General features: G+C 45.4%; 1 protein-coding gene across 2 annotated transcripts in view; it reads left to right on the forward strand.

Annotated features, from left to right (window-relative positions):
- CRBN (cereblon) overlaps positions 1-16899 on the forward strand; it is a 115848-nt gene that overhangs the window by 33323 nt on the left and 65626 nt on the right. For both annotated transcript variants that reach the window (XM_085624515.1, XM_085624516.1), the window contains exon 3: positions 11553-11755. In XM_085624515.1, the coding sequence (XP_085480641.1) occupies positions 11553-11755 (203 nt within the window). The remainder of the gene's footprint in view (positions 1-11552; positions 11756-16899) is intronic.

Below are 16899 nucleotides of genomic sequence, written 5' to 3' on the forward strand. Positions count from 1 at the left end.
TTAAACTGAAAATTTCCAATTCACTGTCACCACGATAATCTAAAGACCATTCATCGGAGTCAACAGCAGACTCGTGTACCCATCCAACCAGAGAATTTTCCACTTCCACACCAGATTGATCTAGAGGTAACCTTGAAAGACAATCCGCAATGACATTCATCGATCCAGGGACATACTCGACCACAAAATTAAATTCTGACAACCCCTCCATCCAACGTTTAATTCCAGGAGAAACATTGTCAACCTCTCTGCATGTAAAAATTTGGCATAAAGGACGATGATCAGTCCTAACAACCACAGGTAAACCCCAAAGGTAAAATCTGAAGTGGTGAATAGCCCAGAAAACCGCCAACGCCTCACGTTCAATCACCAAGTAGTGCTCTTCAGCTCCCCTGAGTGAGGGAGAGGCGAAAGCAACAATTCTGGACTCACCATCCACAACCTGTCATAAGACTGCTCCCAGACCGAGCATGCTGGCATCAGTGGAGAACATTGTTTTCTTACAAGCATCAAAATGCCCCAACGTGGGCATGCGACTGATTACATTCTTGATAGAGTTAAAAGCAGAGGGACATTCATCAGCCCATGCAAATTGTACACCTTTTTTTGGGTAGTAACCTGAGGGGAGAAGAAACACAAGCAAAATTAGGAACAAATTTAGAGCAAAATTCTGCTAATCCTAAAAATGATCGAACTTGGTCTTTGTTAGCAGGTACAGGAGCTTTCACAATACTTTCAGCTATGTCTAGTTTAGGACTAATCCCTTCAGCAGAAATAGTATGTCCTAAATAGTTCACAGATGCCACACAAAATTTACACTCTTCCTTTTTGATAACTAGACCAGCATCTTGTAGTCGTTGTAAAACTTTGCACAACACTTTATCATGATCTTGTTGGTCCTTCCCATAAACCAGAATGTCATCCTGGAAAATGAGGACCTTGGGTAAACCTTCTAGAACTTTATTCATGACCCTCTGGAAGCAAGCCGCAGCAGATGCCAGGCTAAAGGGCATTCGAATGAATCTAAAAGCCCCCAGAGGTGTCACAAATGATGTCAGATGCTTGGAGTCCGGATGCAGTAGAACCTGATGGTAAGCAGATGACCAATCCATCACACTAAAGCACTTGGCATCTTTGATTAGAGCAAGAGTTTGAGAGATATTTGATGAAGGTTGCCTGTCAACCCAAATATGTCTATTAAGACCACACAAGTCCACACACATGCGAATCCCCTTGCCACCATCTTTAGGTGCCAAAACAATGGGGGCCAACCATTCCGAGCATTCAATTTCTTCAATGACCCCAGCAGATATGTCTCTTGAGCTCTTGACCACAGGGGTTCCATCAATGTGTGGATCTTTCCTAACTTTACTGACAAATGGGTGAGTATTTTGTTTTAAAACAATTTTATGTTCAAATTTTTTGAGTAAACCCAGCTCATCACTAAAAACCTTAGTAAATTGTGAACACACATCATCAGATAACGAACCAGAGGACAAAAGTAGCACTTGTTCAGGTGAATTGGGATCTAATTTGATCCCCATATCCCCTCTGGTGTCTCCACCCAAGAAGATGATCTCCTCTTTTCGCTACATACACTTTCCCAACCGTCTCTGTCCTTGAACTGGATTTTTTTAAATCACAAAACATCAATTTTGACCCCACCATAACCTACTGGGTTGATGTCTGGCGGAAACAGCTCAACTTTTCCAAGACCAAAAACAGCATCCCAGTTGGCATCACCCACCATAGTGTAAGGTGACCGTGAGTCAGCCAAAACAGAAAATCATTCTCCACCAATGAACACCTCACTCAGGTATGTCAAGTGTATCACCATCGACAACACCGTCCTCTTACACTGTAAATAAACTTTTTCTCTTGTTCAACATATCGTACAGTTTGATTCCTACCACTATGACACACACGTGTGTAATGACCCTTCCTCCCACACTTATTGCAGACCACAGATCTTGCAAAACAACTGGGACTGTTAGGTGAATGACTCTCACTCCCACATTTAAAACCATTCACTCCCACTTTCAAAACCATTCCTGTTGTTTCTGGACCAAAACTGTTCAGAATCAGAAGACTTGTATTTGGATACGGTTTGCTCTGAATCAGAAGATTTCTTATCTCTCTCACTTTGACTCACCTTGGATGCCCCCTTGGAATCGTTTTTCTTGAATTCATCTCTCTTAATCTCATGAATAGCTCTATCGTCTACAGCAACATCACCAGTTTTCTCTACCTTCATCTCACGTACCCACATGTTAGTATTTTCCATGCTCTCCACAATAGATAGCGTATCTTTGAGATCAGGGTTTTTAGCAAGAAGCTTCTGTTGAACCTTTGAGTCATTTGTGCACCTAACAATTTGATCCCTAATAAGAGAATCAGTAAGTTGTTCAAACTCACAGGTACGAGCTAACGTTTTCAAGGTAGCTACATAGCTGCTAATTTCTTCTTGCTTTCCCTGGATCCTGGAAAATAACTTGTGGTGCTCTAATGCCACATTAATTTTTGAACCAAAATGTTTTTCAAGCATCATAACAGACATATCATAGAGATTTTCAGGCTCACCCTCACCACGCCCCAGGACAATTTCATCCAAATTGTCATAAACCTGTCTCCCTTCAACCCTCAAATTATGCAATAGTGTGGCTTGTTTTCTCAAAGCTGAAAATGTCTCCCACGCCCCCCCTCCCCCCCCCCCCCCCCCCCCCCACATTCGCTAACAGATATGAGTCAAATAGAGGATTCCATCCATCTTTTCCAAGGTACGATGGGATCACCTACATCCGAGAGTAATTCTGGTGGTTGAGCCCTGCTGGAAGAAGCCATCCTGAATAAAATATCAAGAAAAGAGTGAGCAACTGTAAACAAATGCGAAATACACGATCCTTGAACTAACATCATATAGTTCACTGATGACAATTTGTAACAGTACTTGAAATTGTAAATAAGCCTATTAAAATAGAGATAACGTGAGAAAATAGACTGGGTAATGAGCGCACCACTGACATACTGCATAAAAGAATTGTTTCATAACTATAAGTGAGCGCCTGGTTTGAAAACTGTGCACTAAAACGGAATATTGATCGATATCCCAAAGTACCTTTTTTTTTTTTTTCTTCTTTTTCTAAGAGTTGAATGCGCAGCCGTGCGCATCGGCGATGTGCACTAAAACCGATTACTGTAGAAATAAACACCAAGATATGATGGTGCGTATCCACGGAAACGCCCTCTCTCCACCATAAGTGTACGCATCACTGACACGCTGCCTCGAAGAACTATTCCAGAACTATGCATGCACAACTGTATAAAAGAACAGTGTGCACATCACTGATGCACAAAGTAAACAAAGTCTCACTTTTGGGGTGTAGCTGTAAACGCACAATCAAACGTGGTTGGCAAATACGTGATTGGCAAATCAAAATTGTAAAATTAAAGATGGCGGCACGTGGTCCGCGTCACTCTGGATGGCTCATGGCACGCAGATGCTGCACAGCGTCATCCGCATCACGTCGGTGAATGACACACGTAGATGCAATGCAGCACGAAGAAGATCAGAACATGAACGTCATCGCACAGACTCCCACGAAGAATCGGATTCCTTTGATGGAAGCAGTGAGGTAAGGAGCCTTACAGTGCGCAAGAGTAGTTCAAATGCTGCCAATGTTGGTTAGTAACGATATCACTCGCGAAGTAAAACATAGCAGCGGTGAGCAAAATACATGAAGAAAATGGCCACAAACCAAACGCCTTCCCAACAATAAACTTGAAAATAGTCTCAATTTAACACAATTAGTGAAGAGTCCACGTGGCGGTTTAGTCAAGTTCAAAACCTGTGAATTCCAGTTCATTTGAAAAGATAGCGCTGGCAGTCTTTAACGTAAGAACTACTTCAGGAACATGGAGTTAACTCGGGATATGAGTCACTCCAAATAAAATGGTACTGGAGTCTTGTATCTTCAAATCAAAATAATGTAATGCTGCAGTGGGTTCGCAGGGGAGACTGGTGGTCATCAAATCCTGTCCCCTCGCAGGTACAACTCGTCGCCAGTGTAAAGAAATCCAAAGGGGCACACTGGAAGAGGATTTATTCAAGAGTACATATCCAGGACCACAAGCCCAGGCAGCAGCCAATCTCCAACTGCCCAGGATGCAGCTTCAGAGAAACTAAAGCATTCTGTTACCATGCTATCACATGGAATGCAGGGATGCAGCCCAGCAACAAAGGTAAGAAGAAATAAAGGCAGGACACATGGGTATGGAAGGAAAGTGTAGAAAATATAAGTAAAACCACAACACAAGGTTTTGCCCGAATATCAGCGGTTGCGGTGGGGGGCGGGAGCCTGCTGCCTCTGCCTCCCCGAATATCTGCCTGCTAGCTGCCATGGCCTGAAGGGGACCAAAACTACCCAGACTATACCGCGCTTTACATTCTGCACAGCCCGACTGTGCTCGGAGTTGGAGATTGGGGAAGAGGGACCCCACCTCATTTCCCCCTCCCCCAGATACACATCCTGGGTTGCCTGCTGAGACATATGCGCGACCGGCCCCATGGGTAATACAGCTCCACCGAAGACACTGGGAGTGAACAGCGGTTGAAGGTGAAGGACGCTGAGCCCAGGCGCCCTCTACCAGGTGACTTTTGACCAGCAAATCGACCGTGCGAGGCTTTCATTTTGGAGCACGCACGCGCTCCCTACGACCTGACTAAACACGTGCACAAAAGGCCCCAAGGCCTGCTATACCTGCTCTGGAGGCCTGGATTAGGAGGCACTGGGTGGGGGCCCAACATGTGATCGGCTGGCCGTGGTGGTCACCGCCGAAGATTGCATGCACAGTGGCGCCCTGGTGAGACTCGGAGGGATCCCCCTCAACACGACGACCCTGTGCCCACAGACAACATTGCTGAGGTGGGGCTACATCTGATAAGTGCAGGGATCCGCTGGTGCAGTGAAGTGATGCCCGCCGCCTGCCAAGACAGAAGCTCTAGTAACGACGACATTGCTGACACTCAGCGGAGCTGACCACACCTGGGGCCTGTGTTGGGGTGACCCAAAGAAACGGGGGCCACCCTAGCGATCTGAGGTTGTCGACACACACGCCCCTACAATGAAGCCCAAGGGTGGCGCAGCGCAGCAGACAAACAAGCTCGATAAATACGCAGTACCGAAGCAGGCGCCATCGGGCGACGGGACCCAGAGTGGGCAGTCCGGCGACGACGAACCGTCCCTCAGCTCAATAATGGCGGCCATCCAGGTGCTGAGTGCAACGCTTGAAACCAAAATTGACAAGGTCTCCATCGAAATGAACCTGTTGAGAGCTGACATGAATAAAACGACGGACAGAGTTAAGGTGACAGAGGCGACTGTCACGGAGCTGCAAACCTCCACTAAAAAACTGGAGACGCAGGTCCAACAACTGGTACACCAACACCGCCAGATGGCCCTTAAACTCGAGGACCAGGAAAGGTGGGCCCGCCACAACAATATCAGAGTGGTGGGGGTCCTGGAGGGCTCGGAAGGGCCGAGCGTAGATCTCTTCCTTGAAGACTTAATCCTCAACCACCTCAAACCGAAACGGCTCATCTCTTTTCACTGTCGAGAGGGCGCATCGGGCACCGATCCCGCGACTGAAGCCTGGGTCTGCTCCCAGGACCATCATCGCAAAAATACTCAACTACAGGGACCGCAACGCAATTCTGCAAGCTGCCCGCCTGCCAGGGACCGCCGCTATGAGAACACCATGGTGCGCTTCTTCCCGGATTTCACTCTTAAAGTTCAGCAAGAGCAGCGTTCCATTGATGGGATCAAGAGGGCACTACGAGACAGAGGCATCAAGTACATGATGTTCTTCCTTGCAAAGCTCCAACTGATCGCAGACTGGAAATTGTGGGGGTTTTTCCGACTCCGTCGGAGATGCAGGCATGGTTGAACAAGGCGACTACGCGGAAGCCAGAAGCGACCCTGGGAGACAGCTGGAGAGACACCCATGCCCACTCGCCGGGTTCCGCAGTTGGCAGGTCGGAATCAGACAGGCGAAGTCAGCGATCCTGTAGGGCAAGATCTATTAGCCCGGCGACACTGGAGGCCAGCAGAGAATGAATGGATATTCCTATGGTGTTGGACTTGCGGAGCTGCCTCAGCAAACTGTAACGTATGATGCTTAATGGGACGGGACGGGATGGGATGGGAGTAGGGATACGCTATTAGGGACTGGCCCTGCGGGACTAATGGATCCTCACAATGGCACTCTCCTGTGATGGTTAGGGGTGGGCCCCAAGCGGCCAGAGTCGGCGCTAGCCTATACTCCCCCAAAATCGTTGATCTGTTCATTGGGCGATAGGCACTCTGCTAGTTGGGGATGTGGGTAGTTTTAAACCTACGCAGCAGGCTAGCAGGGAGGGGGGGTTGGTCTCATGGGAGTGTTATGTTAAAATGTATCGTAAGGAGTTTTCAGGGATTTTGGGAGGTGGGTTGTGGGAGGGGTAGTTACTGGTCACGCTCAAACAAAACTTATCTATTCTGGTTGCATTGCATGTTTAGACAGCACGGCAGGAACTTTATCTGTAAAAATGAGTCCACAATGGGATAAGAGTCTTAGGCTCCTTAGTTGGAACGTTAACGGGTTAGGAGGCAAGGTAAAACGAAGTATTGTGCTCCAGATGTCGCACTACTTCAGGAAATGCACCTAATTGGCAATACCTGTAAGGCGTTAAATAGATGGGGGTACAAACTGGTGGCACACGCCGGCATCACCTCCGACTCTAGAGGTTGTGGGCATTCTCTTCAAACACTCCCGTTCAGCATAAAATACACCTGGACCGACCCGCTGGGGTGTTACACGGCGGTCTCGGGGCAATGGGAGGGTCACACCAGTACACTACTAGCAGTCTATATCCCACTGGGTCTCCAGACCCAGTCCTTCAAGGACTTGGGGACTTTCATACTCTCCCTTCCAGAAGGACACCTTGTGATGGGTGGAGACTTCACCGCAGTTGTATCGGGCCATCTCGACCGATGTCCACTGCGAGATATCGGCACAGCGAGCAGTTGGCTCTCTAACTTCCTCGAGGCATTTGGCCACTCGGACCTCTGGCGGGTGCGCCACCCTGGTCTCAAACAATACATGTTCTACTCTGGGTAACATCACACCTTCTCCAGAATTGATTATATCCTCATGCCTGCGCAACAGAACACGACCATACAAGAAATCAGACAACTGGCAAGGGGCATCTACGATCACTCCCCACTGTAGGTACACCTAACAATTGGGGACCAAAGGGTCAGTTGTGTGGCACCCATTAACCTGTGGTATCTCCACAATCCCGAATTCAAAACCACACTAATACAAACTCTTGACCATTACTTCCAGAACAATGAAGGCACAGTTGACTCCCCTACCCCTGGGAAGCTTTTAAGACCGTCATTAGGGGCCCTGCGCTCTCGGCCATAGCCAGGTCGCGCAAAGAAAAGGACAAAAATGACTCATATTGAGCATGACCTCCACCACCTCGAGGAGGCGGCGAAGGAAGGGGAGGACCAGGCCGCCTCATAACCTGCAACTAAAGACGATGGAATATAAAGCGTTAGCGACTGATGCAGCCAACACTCTTGCAAGAGACTGGATGGACGCTTATACGACCAAGGAAACAAAGCAGGCAAACTGATCGCATGGTTAGACAAGAAAGAGAGTGCGAAAGGACTGGCACCAGGGCTCAAGGGTAGCGCTGGCGCCGTATTGACAGAACCCCACGACATTGTGCTTGAATTTGTGAATCACTTCAGACAGGTGTATCAGAGCAGTTCGGAACTAAAGGAGGAAGACTCCTCTGCACTTCTCGTAGATATCCCAATGCCTACCCTTACAGACTCAGACAGGCAATCTTTAGATAGTGCACTGACAAACGACGAAATTGCAACAGCAATAAGAAGTGTCTGGCCTGGGAAAGCCCTGAGCCCCAACGGACTGTCCATTGAACTAAGCTTAAACCCGACAAGCTGGCTCCGTGCCTTAGGAAAATGTTCGAGGACAGTAAAAATCATGGCCTACTCCCACGTGATCAATGTCTCGCCACGTTGGTCACCATACATAAGGAAGGGAAGCCGAAGGACGAATGCTGCTCCTATAGGCCCATCTCCCTGTTAAATGCGGAACCCAAAATCCTGGCCAAACTGCTGGCGAACCGACTAAGACAGGTAATTGACAAATTGGTCCACCCTGACCAATCGGGCTTCATGCCACACCGTAACATCGCGCTCAATTTGCGAAGGCTACACGGAGTGCTGGGGCGACTAGCCACCATTCAGGAAGACGCAGTAGTAGTCTCACTAGATGCCACCATGGCGTTTGATAGTCTCGAATGGGCGTATCTAATGGCGGTCCTCAAGAAGCTGGTCTTAGGCCCCAATTTTATTGGATGGGTGCGACTTCTCTATGCTGAACCATAGGCCTAAGTTGTAGAAAACAACAAGGTTTCTGAGGTGTTCACCCTTGGCAGGGGAACTCGATAGGATGTCCCCTCCCGCCCCTACTCTTTGCCCTGTCCCTCGAGCCATTAGCAACCTGGATACGAAAGGACCCCTCCATCAGGGGACTCAAGTGGGCGGAGGGGTGGGAGGACCGAATCTCCCTCTACGCAGACGACATCCTCTTGTATCTTGCCTCTCCCCAGAAGTCACTGCAAGTCGTCCTGGATATCTTCACCAACTTTGGGAGAAACTCTGGCTATAGAATTAATTGGAGCAAGTCGCTGCTATACATTCTGCACGGGGATCCCTCCCCTCCCATGCCCCCCCCCTTCCCCCCCGCCAAGGGACTGCCCCATCCTGACAGTTGCAGATGGATTTAAATACCTGGGTATTTTCATCACTATCGATGTTAAACTCCGCTATGAGCGTAACCTTCTTCCCCCTCTACAGAGGTTCAAACGAGACACCGCGACCTGGAAGACGCTGTCACTACTGGGATGAGCAGCGCTCTTTAAAATGATGGCATTACCGCGTTTCCTCTATGCCCTCCAGAACTTCCCAGACCTTGTTCCGCCCAAGTTCCTTAAAGACATCGAAAGCAACCAAAGGGATCTATTATGGGATGGTAGTCCGTGCATAGCGCTCCACAAACTCACGCTCGGATGGTATGATGGAGGCATAGGACTCCCTGACAAAAAATATTACTGGGCGGCTCACCTCGCAGCCGTAAATCACTGCACTTACCGCGCTGGTGATGACCCGGGTTACAGAATGGACAAGTGGCTACTCTCAGGGGGCAGCTTCACTAGGGCACTCTATTCCAGGCCCAACTAACAGGACCTACACAGCATTCAGTCCAACTCTGGCATACGGTCAACCGTAGCTTAGGCTGTGCCAAAAAGCTCACACTAGCCACTCCTCTGTGGGACTCCGAGCGCTTGGGCTCACTTGGAAGGACAAGAGGCTTTGATAAATGGGACCTAATTGGGCTCTCCTGCATTGGAGATCTTTGGGGAGCGAACGGGGTGGTCTCATTCGCCTCACTCCAACAGACACACGAGCTAGCGGACACAGAATATTTTAGAAACATACAAGTCCGACACTCCCTCCAAACTAACATCCCCACCGGGTCCTCCCCTCGAAATCCTCTCCTCTGGAGGACAGATTGCTGGATGGGTATTTGCCGGACAAAGCCATCTGCCTCACGTACAAAATCTCATTAACAACACCACAGACCCCCTAGTATCATTGAGGGAGCGATGGGTGCGAGACGGCCTTGAATTAGACGATGAAGAATGGCAGGAAGCACTGTCCTCTCATCCAAACTGCGGCTTGTCCAATTAAAAATTTTACACCAAATCTACATCTCCGGTCCTAGGATGGTACTAATGGGTAGGGTTGACGAAGGACTGTGCAAGAGACAATGTGGATTAGAGGGTTCCTTTATGCAGATCATCTGGGAATGTACTATGATTCAAGACTATTGGAAAAAGGTACACGAATGTATGAGTGCAGTCTGGGGAGTGGAAATTCGTCCCGAAGCCAAGAGGTGCCTCCTAAATGTGTGGGAGCCCATGGACCTTAACAGCAAGGGCAAACTTTGGGTGACTGTTGGCCAAATGGTGGCCAAACAAAATATTGCCCGTCTGTGGGGAGCAGCTGTGCCGCCAACACTTGAGTGCCTGGAAGGCAGATATGGACTGGAGTATGATTAGGGAAAAGACTGTATATGTTGCACGTGGCTGCCCCCGAAAATGGATGGCTGTTTGGAATAATTGGAATGTGTATCGAGGCAATATCTGTGAACCCCCTCTTGTTCCCTCCCTAGACGAACCATTATCGCCTTGGTGTACACGACTATTGAGTCTTTTTTCTCTGCTGTATGTAATATCAAATGCCATGTACTTATTCGACTTTAAAAAGTGATACTGCTGCAACCAACGATTAATTGTAAGTGATGACCAGAACATTTTGTTTAATAAATACCGGTAAAAATAAAAGTATAATTTAAAGAAAAGTTAACTTGAAAAAATACATGTTCATTTACCTTGGTGTGCATGTATTTAGATATTGTTTCCTCAATTCTGTTGTTTTAGATTTTTAGTTTGGAAGCCTTACTAACGAGCCTTCTCATTAACAAACTATGAATCATCTTTCTACCCTGATTGTAATTACTTAAAAAAAATATAAACCAGGCCATTCATTTCTTTCCTAGTAAAGAGGAAAGTCCAAAACATAGGTCTTTCCCCCCTTGCACCCATTACATCTGGAGTCTAGCTGGGCATATAACTCCACCTGGAGAAATATTTCGATATCTCTCTAGTGTTAATTCACCAATTAACAGTAGGACATGTAGCTAATAATGTCTGTAGGTTGCCTGGTTCTGCATGACATTCATCATGCAGAGTTAGTATTTATTTTTTTTATTTTTTTTTTAAATAAAATCAAAAATAACTTTGATCCAATTCAGGTAGAAACATCTTTTTTGTTGAATGTGCAGAAGTTTATGGATTGCGTTTCAAATGGTAAATTCCAAGTAGTTTGCTGTGGCCTCAAACAGCATAATTTGACACCTTGGTTATAGGAGTATGCACCATTGGCCCCAAGCAAGTTTATAAGGAGTGTGGTGTCATACATTGCCTCAGAAGTGACATATTAAGTTTACATCACCGGTGTGTTGCTTCATACTCAACAACTTGCTAACAGTTTGAGCTGATGTTCCTGCTGGTGTCGTCCGTAGCACATGTTTGGGACCCTCAAGCTTAGTAAGATCCTGAGAGGGGTCTTCGGTCACTGTCTTGGTCTCTTTGTACCCTGACAAGGTGCTGCATTGTAACTTACAACATAGGGCTGTAGGGTAGCCCCTTGATGACTTGCTCTATTATCATTCAACCTTTTCTTCTAGTGTCTTCGTAGGAGTAGGTCAGGATCACTAATCTGTTTGTCCAGTAAGGTCTTTGAGTTCGTATAGTACCTCAGTGCTGTCACCATAAATTATTTTCAGTATTGTTGCTCGCAGCGCTGATATCTATAGCCCGTCATCAGCTGTTAGTAATTCTATTTTTTCCTCAGTATTTAGGATCTGACATGGAGGAGTTCCATGGCAGGACAGTGCATGATGAAGACAGCTGCCAAACTATTCCGGTGCTCCCTCACGTCATGGTGATGCTCATCCCTGGGCAGACATTGCCGCTCCAGCTTTTTCGCCCGCAGGAGGTCAGCATGGTGCGCAATTTGATACAGAGAGATCGTACATTCGCGGTTCTTGCATACAGGTAACCATTGTAGATATAGTGCAGTGCTTCTGCAAGGACAGCAACGTGGCATGACTGAATGCTACTTGGTGTGAGCACTCATATGGGGTACATACAGAAGATGCTGCTGTAAGATTTGGGCTAGTAAGAAGAGGATAGATGCTGAAAACTCTGAAGAGTTTTGCTGTATGTGAAGACATTCAAAGGATGCTGTGCTTGCATTTCAGATTTGCATATTTATGGAAACATTTTCTCTTGTCTGTGCTTCTTTCACCCTTGTGCATGTAAACAAAAAGGCAGAATACACTGGAAGCTGTGCCTCATTTATCCAGATTCATACATATTGTCACTATATACTTGTAAGGTAATGTTAGTGAGATATTGATATATGGTTAAAATAAACTGTGTAATATGTGCATATATTCTACTGCATTAGGATGTTATGTAGCCCCCGGGTTTCACCTCTTGCCCATTTTGTAGCACTGAGTGCATTTTATGATAGTGAGTGATGACATAGGCTTTAGGAGTGGGGGACATCCAGTCCAATGTGCTAAAAGGGGCATTCACACTATTGCTGCTCCGTTTGACGTTACGGCCCGTCTGAGCCCCTGTGAATTTGATTTAACATGTAATTGAGGAAGACTTCCACAAACAGCACTCTGTCCAGCTTTGTGTTGATGTGCTGCCCTGCAGTAGTTTCTTTGAATTCTTAGGAGTGGGTTGTCTTAGAAGAGGATTACATCATAAACCTTGATAGTTCATCAGGAGTGTGGAATTTATTAGAAGATCTACTTGTCCGAGGGACAGGTTGCTTCATAAATCTACTAGTCCTGTAACAAAATCCACTTGCCCCTTTTGTGCCATGTAATGCGGCAAGAAATTATTGCAGCAATCTCATTATATAAGAGCTCTTAAATAGCCTCTCCGATTATGCAAGGGCTCCTTCCTTAGTAGGGTTTGAATATTAGCAATTCCCTTATGTTGCCATGTGTCCGCAGATCTACATGCTGATACTGAAGGGAATGGTAAGCAACAGTTCCAGTGTTGGAATGCCCCTTTGAGTCTGTGCCTACTAACTTGCATGTTTTTTAAGGATTTGCACCAACTCTTATCTAATCTTTTCCCATACTGAGAAAGGTTGGAAATTTACTTCTGACAGTGGCAGACGTTCTTCCAGGGTAGGGAAAAAAGTGGTTGGAAGGAAAGTGAACTTGCAAACACTCAGATTTTCGCATGAGCTAATCTACACCTGTAGATCTGCTCATGCTAATATACAGTTCACTAATATTTTCTAGGAGTACTATTTATTGGCCCTCTTCTGTAAAAGTCTTGTGAATTCAGGAACGCCGTATATTTGCACTTAATGCAAGGACATGGGTGCACTTTTGAGACTTTAATAATTGTGCCCCTAATTAGGTCTGGCGTTAAACATGACATTTTGTGTTTATTCAAATTCTGTCTCTCTCTTTTTCTCTCTCTCTCTCTCTCCATCGGCTAGCTTCACTGTGTGTGACAGCATTCTGTTCTTTCACAAGGAGCATATCGACACAGTTGGTTTGTTCAGTGCCAGGAACTACTGTGGCAATGTGTGCTTTTTGAGACCAAAACTATTTTTGCTTTTGCCTATGTTTGTTATAATTGTGAGGGCCCGGCAGCTCCTACACCAATACATTTTCACAAAAACCATGCCAACATAAGTCCCGCATTAACAAAACCAAAAGGCGGACCAACAATTTCAGACCTGCTGGCTTTACTAATGCTTGTTTATTTTTATGTTTCCCATAATCTTAAAAATAGTTGCACTGATTTTCCCTTATGAATATTTTTGTGAAATACCAGCATACATCATCACATTTTACTAAATGATGCTGCAAAGAAATGGTACCTAAAATGTTACAATGTTTAGCTAAATGCTTTTGCATTTTTTTGTAAACATTTTATTTTGAAAGTAAAGAATCATCAATCTTGCTTTTAAGCTTCGGCAAATATTTGCATCTAATCAGAGAGCATCCTGGGAGTATTATACATAGCCTCATATTGCTAAACATTGAAAGCGTGTGTATACATTTTTATTCTGGAACCACTGTCAGTAGTGCAGTCTGAGCTTACAACATTTACTTAGAGCACTTGCCCTAATAATAAAGGCTTTGCGTTAACGAACCATAAATACTAGTTTGAACAGCATTAACACATGGACACATATTACCTTAACTGAAGGAAATGCCTTCTCCTGATGCAACATGGTACTTTAAACTGGCAGCCAAAAGGGTTTGTGCTGTAGTGGGTTGGGCCTACTTGTCCGAAGGATAAAATACAAATGAAAACATTTTGCCCTTGACCCCAAACAATATGTCCCGGGTGTCAGGCTATAGGAATTCCACACCCCTGGTTCATGTTCTTTAACATGACTCTAGCAGTCACTGAAGAGGGGATAGAACGAGGGGGATTTAATCATTGGGTCTGGCTTGACAGCACAGCTGTCCTGATCCTTTGTGATCAATCTAAACAAGAACTTTCAGGAGTACACTGTGACTCTACCGAGATTTTGCTTGACCTGAGTACAGCTTTTGGTTCGGCAAAAGATGTGTACTTCCACAGAAAGAGTGCTTCTGTAGTACTCCTGTTCACTGTGACTTAGTGTCCGCCTCATAGTGTCTTTGTCTATTTTTCTGGCACCATCTTCCAGGGTCTGGATAATCGGGCTTGTGTCCCAATATTTATGAAATTGCTGTATAATGTGATTTGAGTCAGCGTGTCCAGTTTGATGTAGCATTTTAGCTCTAAATATTATATGGATGTTTTAAATTTCAACAGCAAATGCAACAACACTTAGCAAGGAATAATAGATTTTAGTAACAAATACTGCATTGCTTAACTAAGAACAGTAAGAGCGCATTGATCGTATTGAGCGAAGAGAGCTAATCGGCTTGGTTTAGATTGTAGAGGTGAGTTTTCAGATTGCAGCAAAAAGTCAGCAAAGCGGATTTTGCCTTTAGGTCCTCCGGCAGTGAATTCAAGCTTGATGTGGTTGCTATGTAAAATAATTGGTGCTCTGTGTGTGTCATTTTGAATCTTGAAAATTTCAGGCGGAATGTGTTCTTGCTTTCGAGCCCTATTTCATGAGAAGTTGTTAACTTTCAGTCCACCAAGTGCCGAATCAAAATTGTTTTTAAGTGTTAAGGATACACACATAAGCCCAGTCTTTTTGGAGTTGGCTTTCTGTAATTTATCAGTCATCAAGGCCTGGGGTTTGAGCAGCACAAATTGCAGGTTGAAGATATCATCAAATGACCATGTTTTTGCATGCTGAGGAATGGAGATTCCCGTACCGTCCTAGACTGAGCTCAATGGTTGCAGCAAAGAGAGGAAAGTTTACTTTGATATTGTTCATCAGTAATAGGTATGAGTAATAGCAGGCAGGCTTGAGCATCTTATTGATCAGAGTGAGATCCCTTGAGCTTAAGGGGGTTAATTGACTCTGGGCATTTGTGGTTTTAGGTAAGTGTGTGGTTGTTTCTGATGGATAAAACCTTTTTTAGTAAAGTATGTGAGGAATTTGGTACATCTGTTAGTTGAAGGACTGAGTACTAATTTGGCAATGGAATTGGATGTATTGGAATAGAAATGCAGCCAGTTTGGATGATGTGCCCAGATATCCTTGAAGAATGTGGCTTTGGCTGCTGTGATGGCTAGCTTGTCGTTTTTCTTCATGGATTTTAGTTTTGTAAAAAGATTTAGAGGCTCCCAAGACATTTTCTGGATTCTGAATCCTCTTCGTTTTTGTTGCGGTCCTCCTCGAATCATTTATTAACTAGGTTTCCAAGCTGTAGTTTTAACATAGAAGATGCCATGGTATTAGCTGCTGAGGGAGTGATCTTGCTGTAGGACGTTAGCATGTAGTTGACACCTTAGCTGTGTGCAAGCCAGTTCTGAGGACCCTAGAAGTCATGAAACCTACTCTTCTGCGACCTCTAGCTATGCTTACTCCTTTACCCATAACATCTAGCCCTGCCTATGATAGTACATGTGATTTATCCGCTCTGTATTCAGTGTATTGCAGTAAGCACAACTTGAATCCTTAATCACTTGTAGCTTGAAAATGGAGACTGTAAGCCCTTTGTAGATGTGCTCAGACGTGAGCCACTTGCTCACTTTGCCACTGGATTCAAGCAAGCCTGGCTGAAGACGGCTGAAATGCCAGAAACCGGTCCTAGGAAGCTTGTTTCCGGTCCAGGGAAGGCATGGCTTGGCAGTTCGGGCTGGAGTGGCAGAGTGGGCTAAAGAACGGTGATGGATCAAACCCAGATCTGTTGACTGGGTGTGAGTGTTTGATTGGTTCTGATGCTCCGTCCATCACCACCCCCTTTTGTACCGGAAAGACATTCATCCTGTCTTTACAATGGCTGAGCCTAGCATTGCCCTAGTAGGGAGGCTTCAGGCCTATGATAGTTTGGGGTTCTTAACTGGTGCTTGCCATGCGCATAGTCTGTAAGTGTACAATGTAATGTGTTCTCGATATGTTTACAGGAGTGGAGCCAGGTGAATTTGGGTGTGAATAAGGAGAATGTTTGTGTAGTAATCTGCTTTGATTAACTAATGCATCTTCCCTGCCACAGTATGATGTCATTTGGAATGTGAGGAATGTTTGTACTGATGGGAGAGAGTTGGAGAAGATGGGCTGAGTAGCCAGGTGGCTGCTCCTGGTGGGGCTTATATTGAGAATTACATTGGAACTTACTAAGATCTAATTTGCAGAATAAACTACCATCTACAAGAGCTGTTTACGAGACATCATTTATTTCTACAGTTTCCCGTTAGAAATGAGCAAAAACAAAGCCAATAGATCTGGCCTCAATATGGTAATACATACAAACCGGGGATGCAGACATTTTGTTTACAGGAGTCTATTTTAGTAAAGCCAGAACTACAGGCTTTACCCGTGCTTTTTTAATATTGAGGACTTAGCGTGCCTTTCTGCAATACACATGTACTTGAAAGGTACACTGGTAAGGCTGATATACAGGACCCCGGGAAAATTTTACAGTGGGTTGATTCCCTTAATTCTATTGACATTTTAAATATTAAGTTTTGTGTTTTACGTTCATTGGAGACTGCTGGTTGTCAGAGCTTTACATTCGCCCATTAGTCTTCAGTTACTTGAAGAG

This window comes from Triturus cristatus, chromosome 9 (genome assembly GCF_964204655.1).
Source record: "Triturus cristatus chromosome 9, aTriCri1.1, whole genome shotgun sequence".
In the NCBI taxonomy this organism is placed as follows: domain Eukaryota; kingdom Metazoa; phylum Chordata; class Amphibia; order Caudata; family Salamandridae; genus Triturus; species Triturus cristatus.